The 12,343-nt window shown below is 38.2% G+C and overlaps 1 protein-coding gene across 4 annotated transcripts in view; it reads right to left on the reverse strand.

The window, feature by feature from the left end:
- The window catches only part of MAP3K9 (mitogen-activated protein kinase kinase kinase 9), a 64,986-nt gene that overhangs the window by 24,678 nt on the left and 27,965 nt on the right, over positions 1 to 12,343 (reverse strand). For 3 of the 4 annotated variants that reach the window (XR_011324797.1, XM_069784257.1, XM_069784256.1), the window contains exons 3-4: positions 10,413 to 10,593; positions 2,821 to 2,969 (exon numbers count right to left, since the gene is read on the reverse strand). Coding sequence is in view for 3 of the 4 variants with exons in the window: in XM_069784257.1 (XP_069640358.1) it covers positions 2,821 to 2,969; positions 10,413 to 10,593 (330 nt within the window). In the remaining variant the exon portion in view is untranslated. The remainder of the gene's footprint in view (positions 1 to 2,820; positions 2,970 to 10,412; positions 10,594 to 12,343) is intronic. The other variant, XM_069784258.1, reaches the window with a different exon arrangement.

The following is a 12,343-nucleotide window of genomic DNA, read 5'->3' on the forward strand; positions in this document are numbered from 1 at the left end:
ATAAACAAGCTTTTTCATTTACAATCTAATGCAATGACTTATCCAATTGCAGAGTTCTAAAAACGCAGAATTTAAGGTATGCATCTTACCACATGAGGCAATTAAACTAGCAATAGTACAAAAAGGTACTCATTTTACAGTGATTGGAATTGAACACTGAAAACAAACGTAAATAGAAAAATGGCATGAAGTAACATCTCAAGCTATGAAATCATTAAGAACATGTTTTTAAGAAGCCATTAAGTCAAAATGTGTGAATTAACACTTGAATAGAAATTCTTACTTGTTCAGTCCTCCGTCTTACTTGACCCTTATTTCTACTCTTGCAGAAAACATCACTTTCTCACTCTATATTGTCCCGTACTGGCACTTACACAGGTTCTTGTTCAACAAGCATCCTTATTCTCTTTAGTACTGCTAGACTCCCCCATGCCAAAGTTTGAGATGAACCAAACAGAAAAACTTAGCATTCAAGTATATTTCTACGGAATACAGCTTTTGTGCATGAATGGAAGAAACTAACACATTGGTCTTTCTTGATACACTCATACTATCGTTGCTCTAAACGGCCGCTGGATTCAAGACACACATTACTGTGGCACAAGGCAAGTTACAAAAATGTTCTAAAGCTTCCTAGACCTTACAGTTGAAAAAAAAAAAATAAACATTCTTAAAAAAATGTTGGTGATGTCCTGAAAGACATTAATTCATCAGTTTTGTGGATTGAAATACACCAAGGAGCAGCTGTAATTAATTAAAAATAAGTAACTCTTCACAAAATCTGTGCAGCTGCTGAGGCTTGGTGTTGCAGGTCTTTTGATTTTAGCGTTACTGAGATTTTGCATTTGGGAGCTTTGGTTTCAAAACTGCTAGTATCAAGATGCTGGTATTTAAGCATCTGACCAGGTTCCAAGAAGCATAAGCTGGAACACATTTGTGTTTATGGATTTCAAATTGCTTCTCTTATCAAAATAGAGGACTGAGGATGTTAAAGAGTGCTCTGAAGGTCCCCTGCTGCTGACCAATTAGTAGCAACGGGTGATACAGCTGGACTGTCAGTGCCATAAACCCTGCCTCCTTACCCCAGGTTTGAAGCATGGCAAAGCAAACATGACCCAAAGTAAAACAAAATACTGCAGCCAGCCAAATGCATGAATGAGTGAACAGGGTAACTATGCAGGTGGCCCATGGCTTTTCTTTTCCCAGGCCTAGATCTGCCATTATTTGCACTAATGAGGACAGTTGTAACATACAAGTCTTTTCTGTGAAGAGGGAAAGTTCAGCTTTGTTGTCTCAGTGAAGACCACCAGGGCAGTAATTCAAAAGTAAAAGCAGCATTAGGGGAACAAGAGTTCACCCGAGACGGGAAACAGCCTATTTGAAAAACAGTTTTGGTGAAGGAGCAGAAAGTAATTGTTTTCTTGTTCTCTTCTTCCCCCTGCACATGGAGAAGCCAAGCGTTCCAAAGCCATGTGGGTGCTCACCCCTGTGCTGCTGGGTTCAAGCGCAGGCCATATGCCTCTACCTGACTTTCCCAGTAGAGGGCCTTATTTTTAACCCCAGCAGCAGATACCTCAGTTATATTTAAGAAATCCAGGGTCCTTGTTTTAGGGAGCCATGTCAAAATAAACTCCCCTGGCACAACACTGAGCTGGTAGTTCCATTAACTCTTTCAGATGCAGTTTCTTGCTTTAACTGCTTCCAAGCTACTGTACCTGCAATTCTGCTGCTGTTTACTATCCAGTAGTATATTTATTTTTTAGCACAGCAATACGTGAATTTTTCTACTTTAACTTAACTGAAGCCTGTAACCTATAGAAAAGACCAGAGAAATGCAAAAGTACTCTAAAAACAGAGTAATCCATCAGAAACATTTTCTTGCATGAATCAAGTCCCTTTCTTGGGGCTAAAAACACCACCAGAGGCCACAGAATCACAGTTCTACATTCAGACTCATTCTTTGCTCACTAAGACTATAAAACACGTTTGATTTCTCTTTACCTCAGTTTTTCTTTCTGCCAGATAGGTGTAAAAATGTTTATTACATATAAACACCTGGAAATCCTTGGGAATAGGGGCACTGAAAAAAACCCTAAAGGTACTACTGCGAGAGAGGGAAGGAAGGAGGGAGGAAGGAACAACTGAAGCTCAGGAGGTATGTAAGTAGTTGCAATAGCCAGCAGAGCAGGTCACATAGGTACACCCCAACAGCTACCTCATGGAATCATTTTTAATAACCACAGCAGCTCTGATGACAAACTCCCAAATTTCTTTCATCCATATATAGCCCACCTTGGGCATGAACTAACTGCACACACAAAGCAGAAAAATCACATCATTCTGACTGAAAATTTGGGCTGTTTTCAAATGTCAAAGCCACATTTAAGCCCTCTCCCTGAAATGTCAGTAGGATGAAGTTTCATTCCAAATCAATCTGCCACTGCCTAGCAAGATGTTCAAGCTATGAATTTCAAAACAAGTTGAAGACTTCAAACTAGACCAAAATAGGTGAAGTTTTGGTGTTGGTGAGTCTTCACTACTAGAACACAAGCAGCTAGATGATGACAGCAATAACTCCCATTTTCCTATAAAGCCAGTTGACAAATAGCGGCAGGGAAACTTCTTTCACATACTACTCTTGTCATAGAGTAACTGTCACAGCACACTAACAGCCAAGCCTAGCTCCCATAATAACTTGCACCATTGAATAAAGCCACTTGAGAAATCTGTGCTCTTAGGAATCAAAACCAACACAAGGAGGCAATGCTCAACAGCACTCTAGAAACAGCATAAACCATGCTCACACCACAGCTGGCTTACCTTCCATGAGTTTGGCAAAAGGCTCTGGACACGTGGAAGGGATTGGAAGGGCAAGTTTATTCATGGCAACACCATATGCTACGGCAAGACCATCAATTCCTCGGAATGGTACTTCTCCTGTTAGCAGTTCCCAAAGCAGCACGCCGTAACTACCAGGAAGAAAACAGAAACGAGAATAGGTGTTTGACTTTAACACATTCTTTGTTAAGCAACAAGAAAGTACCTGAACCTATCAGGGTGAGCCTGGTACACTGAAGAAGTTACAGTTTTCTGGACAGGCTTATCATGGCTGTCAAGCCGGTGAAGTGCCTTACTTCACCTGCTTTTTTAAAATATGACTCAAGTAAGATCCCATTTTCACCTTTTAGCCAAAGATCATTTTCCCTCTGTAAACTGGGAACAATCTGAAAAACATTAATATAAATCTTCTAACTAATTTAGTAAAGTTCAAACCAGAACCCAGTGAAACTCTCAAAAATGTGAAGGGTTGTGATTTTTAAAAATAAGTGAAAAATACATCTTTGGAATTAAGTTGGTTTTAAGATGTTCTATAAAATAATTAACTCTGAAGTTATGGAAGTAGTTCCAGGACTGTTCTCCCTCCAGGCATACAACAAACAACATATCCTCAGAATATTCTCTCTGCTTCTAGAAAACCTGAGCCAGAGACAGCTTCTTCATACTTAGTGACCTGACAGGTTTTTTTCTTCCATTGTTCTGTCTTATTCTCTTCTGAACCCATTTACCGTGCACTATGGTCTGTGGTAGTGAGCTCCACAAATTTAATCATGCATTGCCAAAAATTTCTTGTGTGTGTTTGTTTTGAGCTCGTCACTTGGTAATTTCATTTGCTTCCCTGTAGTTCTTTCAATACAAGGAAGAGTGAACATATGTTCCCTGTTAGCTCCTTCCATGCCATCCATGATTTCACAGGCTCCCACTACATCCTGCCTAAATCATCTTCTTTCCAGCCCCTCAAATCCTAATCTAGCTAAATCCTAATCTAGTTACTGTCCTGAACAGAAATCATTTCATATCTTTCATTGACCTTGACATTTTCTGCTGAAATGACCAAAATCACATAAAGTTTTAAAGATATGAGGAGAGGCACAGTATTTCCCCGTTATCTTTATTTCTTTCCTATTAAATTTTAATTTGCTACTTGCCTTTCTGACTCCTTACAAAATGAGCTAGGTTACCCACACTAACTCCAATATCTTTTTACTGAATCATAATAGTAAAATCTAGAGCCCATCATTGTACATGTGAAATTCTTCCATGGGTACTACTTTGTATTTATTACTATTTCATCTATTTTATCATTCCGTGTAGTAAAACTTTTCCTCAGGTCTCTGCAGTAGATTAATTTTTCTTATCCTGAATAATCTGGTATCAGCAACAAATGTTACCTAACCATTTATTGCTTTTTCAAATCAGTTATGATTATGTTGAACACAGAATTCCCCACCACGAAAACTGATTTATTCCTTTAGTAATTAAGAGTTGACTAAGCTATGGGAAACAGACTTGCCCTCTTTTCCCACATCAAAAAAAGCTTTTGACGAAAGATTTTGTTGAAAGTTTTTATAAATCCAAATGCGGTATAAGCAATCTTACCACTTGCCCATGTACTCAGTAACTCCTTAAAGAATTTTCATTTTTTCCACAAGATATGACTTCCTTCTACAAAAGCAGACTCTTCCCCAGACATGCTCATACTCCACCACCTCCCTACTCTTTAGTGCTCTTTCTACCATTTAGTAGAACTGAAAAATCAGACTTACTGATCCTTAGGAAGCTCTTATAAGACCTGTCATCATGCTTGCTGCCTTCCATTTTTGTGGCATTAGGGCAGCTTTAAGCAACAGATTACACAGCACAGCTATTAACTCAGCTGGCGCCCTCATATTCCTGTAGAAATCTTGGGTGTTACTGTAAATCCCAGCAATTTGTTACTGTTCATTTTATCAATCAGTTTTAACACCTCTGTGGACAGTGCTTCAGTATGAGATGTCCTCCAGACCAGCTCCCTTAAAGAGAAATTTTCAGCTTAAAAAGCCTCTCTTTGCTCCTTTCTAGCAGACACAAGTCACTTACTAAGGTTTTTCTGCTATAGCCTTATCTTTGCACTCTTACATCTTGGTTACCTCTGGGCTGTAAGTTCTCCTGCAGGGTTCTCACCTGTGCTGCATTTGAAAGCCATTTATCTGGTTTCATGCTTTTCGCAAGACTCTCCTCAAAACCCTTTTAATCTCCTTGAGTGTTTTACATTGAACTTGCCAGCACTTAAGTCCATGCCTGATCTTCCCTCATTTGAATAGAGGTTCAACTTTTTGAAGGATGTCTTCCGGTAGTCTTTTCTACATCATCTTCTTCATTCATTTAAAGTCTTTCTTATGCATTCGCTCTGAGCTTTAACCTAGTGTCCTTAAAAGATATCCACGTTGCACATTCCCCTTTTGTTTTCACACAAAATTCCTCAGTGTTGTCATTAATCTCTCTGAGATTAAACACTACTGTAATGGACTAATTTTTCTTAACTGCTCTTGCAAAGATATTGAATCTAAGCATACATATATTTTGACCACTTTTGAAGGGCTCCTAAGCACACCTGAAGACCAAATGAAAAACTGCTTGTCTGCTTAAAAGCTCCCTGAACAGCTGCTCCATGAAACAGTCGTTTCTGAAGCTAAAAGATTAATCTCTCCTTGTTTCAAAGCAACAATTGCCCTATCAATTTGGGAGTAATCAAAATTTTTATATCACAACCTGTACTCTTGCAATCTCTCCCCCACCCTGCCAAGTCTTTAACATCCATCGTAACTGCTGCCACCTTAGTTGGACAGTCTTAATACTACTTTTTCTATTCAGATATGGAATTTCAGTCACTAGAGATTCCACCTTTGCTGCTAACACAGCTAGTTTACTTTATTAAGCAAAATATTTTTTTTTCACCTATACAATCTTTCGCATTTTTCCTATGCAATTCATACTCTCAATATTATAACGATAATTATAATTATTTCTTCCCATCAAGGTTCTCAATTTCTTACTGTCTCAGGAGCCTCACTTGAAAAAAATGAACAGGAGTTTAAGGATTTCCCATTTTCTTTTTGGCCTCCTAGGATTCAGAAGACACTCAAAGAAAATGAATCCTGGACTGAATATATATTTGGTTTATCTAAATCTGATTGATCATTCATGTTAGTCTTCAGTTTGGATGTGAGTGTTGATATCAAAAGGTAGGAAAAACTACCAAAGAGTTGTGTTATTACTTTACCACTAGTGCTGGATAAAGCATGTATTACATATTTCTCTTAATTGAATGGTTAGGAAAGCACTATTGATGTCCTCAAAGCATTTCTTCTGCAGCGTAGTTTTTAAAACAAAATGGACAGATTGGTGTGTCTTCTAATGTGACACTAGAAGTATATACTGCAGGAAAGGTCACTTGGTTTCTGACAAAACTGAATGCCACCTCTTCCTCACATACTTACAGTTCATTGCTGAGAATACAGCTTCCACAGAACTAGGGAAACACTGCTTTGTGTCATTTGAACAACAATCATCTCAAGTGATTAAACAGCAAGACAGGTGCTGAACAGAGTGTTTTCCATTAACTCTCAAGCAGGGGATTGAGAATTACAAAGGAAAAAGCCAGAGACAGAAGAGATTTATACAAAAAAGGTCTAGGAAGAAAGAATCAAGGGCCTCTCCTCATTCTCCACAGGGAAGAAGAAAAACTGATCAAGTTCATTTATTTTTCCAGCACCCAGTATTAATTTTTGGACTTTAATTGCAAAATGAATCATGTGATACAGACCATGTAACCAAGTCAACTGACACTTTTATGAATAATTAACCATCTCCCAGTGATCCAGTAATCCCTTAAGCCATTTAACATCAGGTTCAATCCTCCACACTGGATTTTCAGGGAGAGGGAAGCTGGAGGTCTGCATGATTTCACATGTGATTTTGCCACTCCCTTGTTAAAGTCTGTGAACTTAGAAAAAAACAGTAATTTCTTCTCACTGTTATTGTTCAAAGACATTTGTACCATAGGTTCCTCTTATCCACCTCCCTAGGTTCAGCACTTTCCTTAACAAAGGAACTATCAGCCCAACAAGGAGACTGCAGCAACAACAGATACTAGAATATTACTTTTGTTGAGAAAGAAAACTTCATTACATTTTAATGGCTATTAACAGTCAGCATTTTGCATGTTATCGGACTGGAAGTTCCAGAGATGACATTTCCTGCTTATTTCACAGTCAGTTGTGTACATTTCTCCCACATGAGCTTCTACCAGTATTACTAGTCAACACTTATCTGCCAGGTACTGATGTCTTGCCAGTGCTTCATTACACACAGGTGACTACAGAAGCCTGCAAGCAGTCAGTTGTGGATGAAGTGCTTACCAACACTTGATTCAAATGAAATATTCTAATGACTGAAGTTCCTACATCCACCACAGAACGCCTGAAACATCCTGATCTGCTAATCAGATGGTTTCAGGTAGTTCTTGTATTCCACTCCTAAATGAAAATTAAATTCCTAATTATTTCACTGGTCTCAGAGTAGATACATCTTAAAAGCATCTAAATTGAGGAACACAGGCAACTCAGATGAAGGTTGTATGGTGGCTTTATATTAGGCACACCAATCATATTGACAATATGATTGTCTTTTAAGAAGCACAAGTCAAAAATGAAGTGTGCAGCAAACAAGAAATACATTTAAGCAGTTAAAATGATAGGGAAATTTGAATTATATGCCTACTAACATTAGCTTGCTGTACAGCACTGGATAAGCTGCAATATCTGTGCTTCAGCTTCACCCCTGTAAATCCAAAGCAAATACGTAACTCCCCTCTCAAACACATAAAGAGATTTACAGGAGCTGACATATTTAAATAAAACCGTAGCTTCTTTGTCCTCAGTGCAATATAAGCACAAGGTTTCTGCTGTATATCTAAAGCTTGCAGGTGCAGCACAGCAAAAATCATAGCAACAAATTTTCACTAGCAAGATATACTAAATACTGTTATTATCAACACGCTTTACAGTGGCCCAGACCCTGGTGATAGACACCAGCATGTGGGAGCATTCCTCAGCCTTGTAAGTTCTTTGCCAACACTCCTTTAGAGTGGGACAAAAAAACCCCCAAAAACAAAACCAAAACCAACCAAACAAAAAACCCACCACAGATCAAGTTTTTTAAATGGAGCTTAATATATGTTTTGAAAGGAATTGCATGAAGCAGTTATTTATGATGAGATAAGACTGACTCGGGAAATTTCAGTCCTGGCAAGCATCATCTACACCTGTTTGTGCAGCAAGAACACAAGCAGAACAAGATTCTTGTTAAAAGGCTAGGCAACAATTCAGCCAGCAGTATTATTCTAATAAGCTTTAAAGAAAAGGTGTTGAAATAAAAGGGTTTGTGAATGTTAGAGACAGACACAGCCAATTTTGTGGATGCCACACAGACTAACTGGAAAGTTGTCAGGCAAAAAGCTCCCTCGACTCCAGTGATTAACCAAGAGGTTGAAGTGCACAAGAGGAGGGGCAAGTCTAATAGGATAAAAAAGTTCATCCTGTTAAGAATTTCAAGTTGCATCCTTGGGTGGGGACAGGATTTATTACACATGTCCATGACTGTTTTTGTAAAACCCAGTGCTTACAACCACTGACACACTAGTAGCAACCGCACTGGCAAGTATTTGTCCTCCGCATACATGCCTCAAACACCATGTTCTTTTCAGCTTTTTTAACTGTGACTCAGGGTTTTGGCCACCAGAGAGAGAAGGCTTATTAAGAAACAGGATAACAGCTCTCTTAATGGTGATGACCCTCTGTTTAAGGAAGAGCACTGAGAGGAACTTAACCTGTTTTCAAGGGAAGACTGGTAACTATAAAAGAGAAAGTGATGAAGGAATCTTAAAAATAGAAATACAGTCTTCTGAAAAACTAACAAATAATTTATTTACAATCCTTAAGTCCCAAGTGATTCACAGTCCCTAAGTCAATAACCGAACTGGTATTTTTGCCCAGGTAGAGAGGCACTTACTTGAGCTACCTTCATGAAAATCACCAACTGACCTATTCAGTCTTATCTTTTTAAAAATGAGGTCATACTGGTACAGAACATCTACTGATCTGTTCACAGTGTGCCTAGATTAGTAAATCACAGGGAAACTGTTTCCCCCTTCCCTTCTCCCTCTCCCCCAGGTTACCCTTAAAGGCCATTCCGGGCACTGTTTCAGAGAAGAGCAAATTGAGGTTTGAGCTTGACAAGCTGTGTACAAACCAGAACTGTCATCATGTGCACAGAAAAGGTGCACAGCCTTGAGGTTTTAATTTCTGCCAGACTTCACTCAGAATAAAAGCCTGGTTCTTGCTCAATTCATCTCAGATTAACTACAGAGGCTATCACATTTAATTAGAGTCAGAATTTTATCCACACCATTAGTGTGCAAAATACAAGTTCACAGATTTATCACAAGGCAATACATTATCTATTCAGCAAAACTGGACAAGGAAAATGACAATCCACACACCAAGTCTCTGCTATAACAGCCAGACAATTCTACCAGCTGGGATATTTCTTTATCTTGACAGATTTCACAGCACGCACACATTTGTGTGGGAGCATTACTGGCCAGCGACAGAATCTTACTCCTGTAAAGACAAAGTCACCCTGACATTTCAATACCTCTCTCCCCACAGGAAAAACAAAATTCCATATACTTCATCTGTTTCATATGTTCAGTACTACATCTATGTCACACAGCATCCAGAAAAGTCACAGTCCTAGAGGTACTTACTAAATTCTGGATTTACCAATTCACTTAATGGTCTTATTCATACTCAATTTCTAGAAGTCTACGGGCTGACCCTTACACTCCTGCCCACCAAAGCAGCTCCTATTCTCAAAAATCCCAGTGCATGAATGGAAAAAACAATATATACTTGCAAATTACTACTTATGGATTACATACTCAGATGGACCTAGAGAAGAGATTTATTATTTCATGTGAAAGACTAGAAGGGTGGAAATAAGATTATTATGAAACTGAAAAACATTGTATTCAGGCTGAAACTGCACAGGGAATTCGATTTGGTACAGTGTGTTTGTGTACACATAGATCAGTGACAGATTACTACCAAAACATAAAATGATCTTACTGTTGATAAAACAGTAAAAAAGTAGTAATTTTAAGTAATTTACAGATTGTTTTATGGCCTTTGATTATGTCAGCCAATAGCCAAGTAAGCACAAAAAGGTTGTTTTAGATAAAACAGAGGGAATTAGGATTATGAATCTTAGGATAATCTGAATGTAAGTTTACAGAACAACAAAAATTTAGAGGCATGCAGGAGCTGGTCCACCACTTTCTACAGTGAAAAAAAAGTTTACAATTAATACAAAGTAGTCTGAGAGTCTGACAGATGGAAAGCTGGTGGATAAAGTTTTCTTAAGACTTGGATTCTAATATTCAGATCACCATTACTCATTCTTAAACATAAAAGAGGTTTCCTGGCAGGTCTAGTTACTCTTCAGTATCCAATCACTTAATGCCAAATCAATACCTCCACACATCGCTGCCTTTGGAGAACATGGAGGAGCGGATGACCTCAGGAGCCATCCAGGCATATGTCCCAGCTGCGCTCATTTTGGTAGTTTTATGCCATTCCCTGGCCAAGCCGAAATCCGTGATCTTCAATATCTTGTTGCTCAGATCTCCATTTTCCACCTTTTCGAGTATCAGTACTGGAGAAAAGCGGGGGGGGGGGGGGGGGGGAGGCAGGGAAGGAATATAAAAGGTATGCAGAGTGAAGCTAGTATTTATGCAAAAAAGATCCTCCTGGAGATCTCCCGAATTTCAAGATTCTCCCTGACTTTTAGTTATTCAAACATACCACACTCCATTACAAGTTATTTCAAGCTGATCCCTTCGCCTCACAAGTGAACAGCTGTCTAGCAAATAACTTCAAATTTAACCAAAATACCAAGCCCCAGAGAACAAACAGATAATAACATAATTATTTAATATAGTGCCTAGTGTCATTCTGTATAATAATTCTCTGCTAAGAGGAAGTGAACCACTGTAACTTCTAGAAATCCAGATAAGGGAAGACATTTCCTAATTAATCCTCTCTCAGCAAGCCAGTAATAGCATCTTTTTTCTTGAACTGCTTAGAGGACTTTTTTTTTTTAAATCCAGATACACACACAGGCTGGATATACCCTTCATGTAAATGTGGTAGGAGTAGAAGCTCTAGGTACACAGATTTTTTTGTTTTTAAAGTCACAATTTAAAAAAAAAAATTGATAATCAGTAATAACATGTCCAATTCAAGACTTCATATACAGCACTATGTTATAGATTCCCTCCCCCATCATTATCAAACTGGTTTTTTAGTTAAGCTGCCAAAGTTTCTACTATGTTTCAGTGGTAAAGGAGTCTACACACAAGAACTTTCAAAAAACTTGCAGCAGAACTCAAGAATGCTTTGGTATAAGGCATATATTACTCTTTACTCAGAAAGCTGTACTGTCACACCACTGTGAAATGAGTGTGAACCAGAGGCCAGAAGTATCCACTCGGTTTTAGCAGCACCTCATTATCCTCTTTATCTTAATGTAAAGTGATCACACAAGTTGCGCCAGCAATGTAACATCAAGCAACATAATATAATAGGCCACTAAACCTCCATAACTAACACAGCCATAAGCCTTTGAAATTATTTTCAGCCACATTGTAAAGGGCCATGAAGAAAAAAATATTTGTCTTACCACTAGTCCGATGAATTCACAGCAGAAGGCATCAAGCCACCAATCCATCATTATGGAGCTACTCTGTTTTTAATGTCATTACAGACACAGGTTCTTAGAAAACAAGAGGGTTTTTTTTCCCTTTCTATGTAATGTGTGTGTGCAATGCAAAAAAAAACCAAACCAAAACAAAAAAACCCAAACAAAACAACCACCCCACAGCCAAATAATTGTGGATCATAACAAAACCTATAAAAGGCAAAAGCATTGCAAAAATTACAGTACATATAAAAATCATCTTCAGGGCCATTTTTAGCAGTTCATGAAAAGACTCAAATATCAGTCTCAAGCTAACACAGCTTTTGGGGGGGGGGGGTAGTAAAAAATATCTTACTTTCATTCTCATACTTTCCTCCAATAATCAAAATGGGACTTCCCGTGAAATAAAAGCCAAAAGGGTTACTTGAACCCTTCTGCATAATAAGTAATACAAATCTAAATGTTAAAATACTGCATTTACTTTTATTGAAGTTAAACAAACTCTCTGTTCTCTGACAATTAAAAAAAAAAATCAGCTACCCTTTCTTCAAGGCTTCAGAATTCACAAAATACTACTTCATTAAAGATTTTTGTGGGCCAACTCAAGTTGTGAATGAACTAGACTTATGGTTAAGCTCTTCGTTCTTGCTTCTTTTACAAAAATCCTTTCTAATATTACTGAATGCTCTATTTTCCTAATTGCAGG

The sequence above is a fragment of the Haliaeetus albicilla genome, chromosome 5 (genome assembly GCF_947461875.1).
Source record: "Haliaeetus albicilla chromosome 5, bHalAlb1.1, whole genome shotgun sequence".
Lineage (NCBI taxonomy): Eukaryota > Metazoa > Chordata > Aves > Accipitriformes > Accipitridae > Haliaeetus > Haliaeetus albicilla.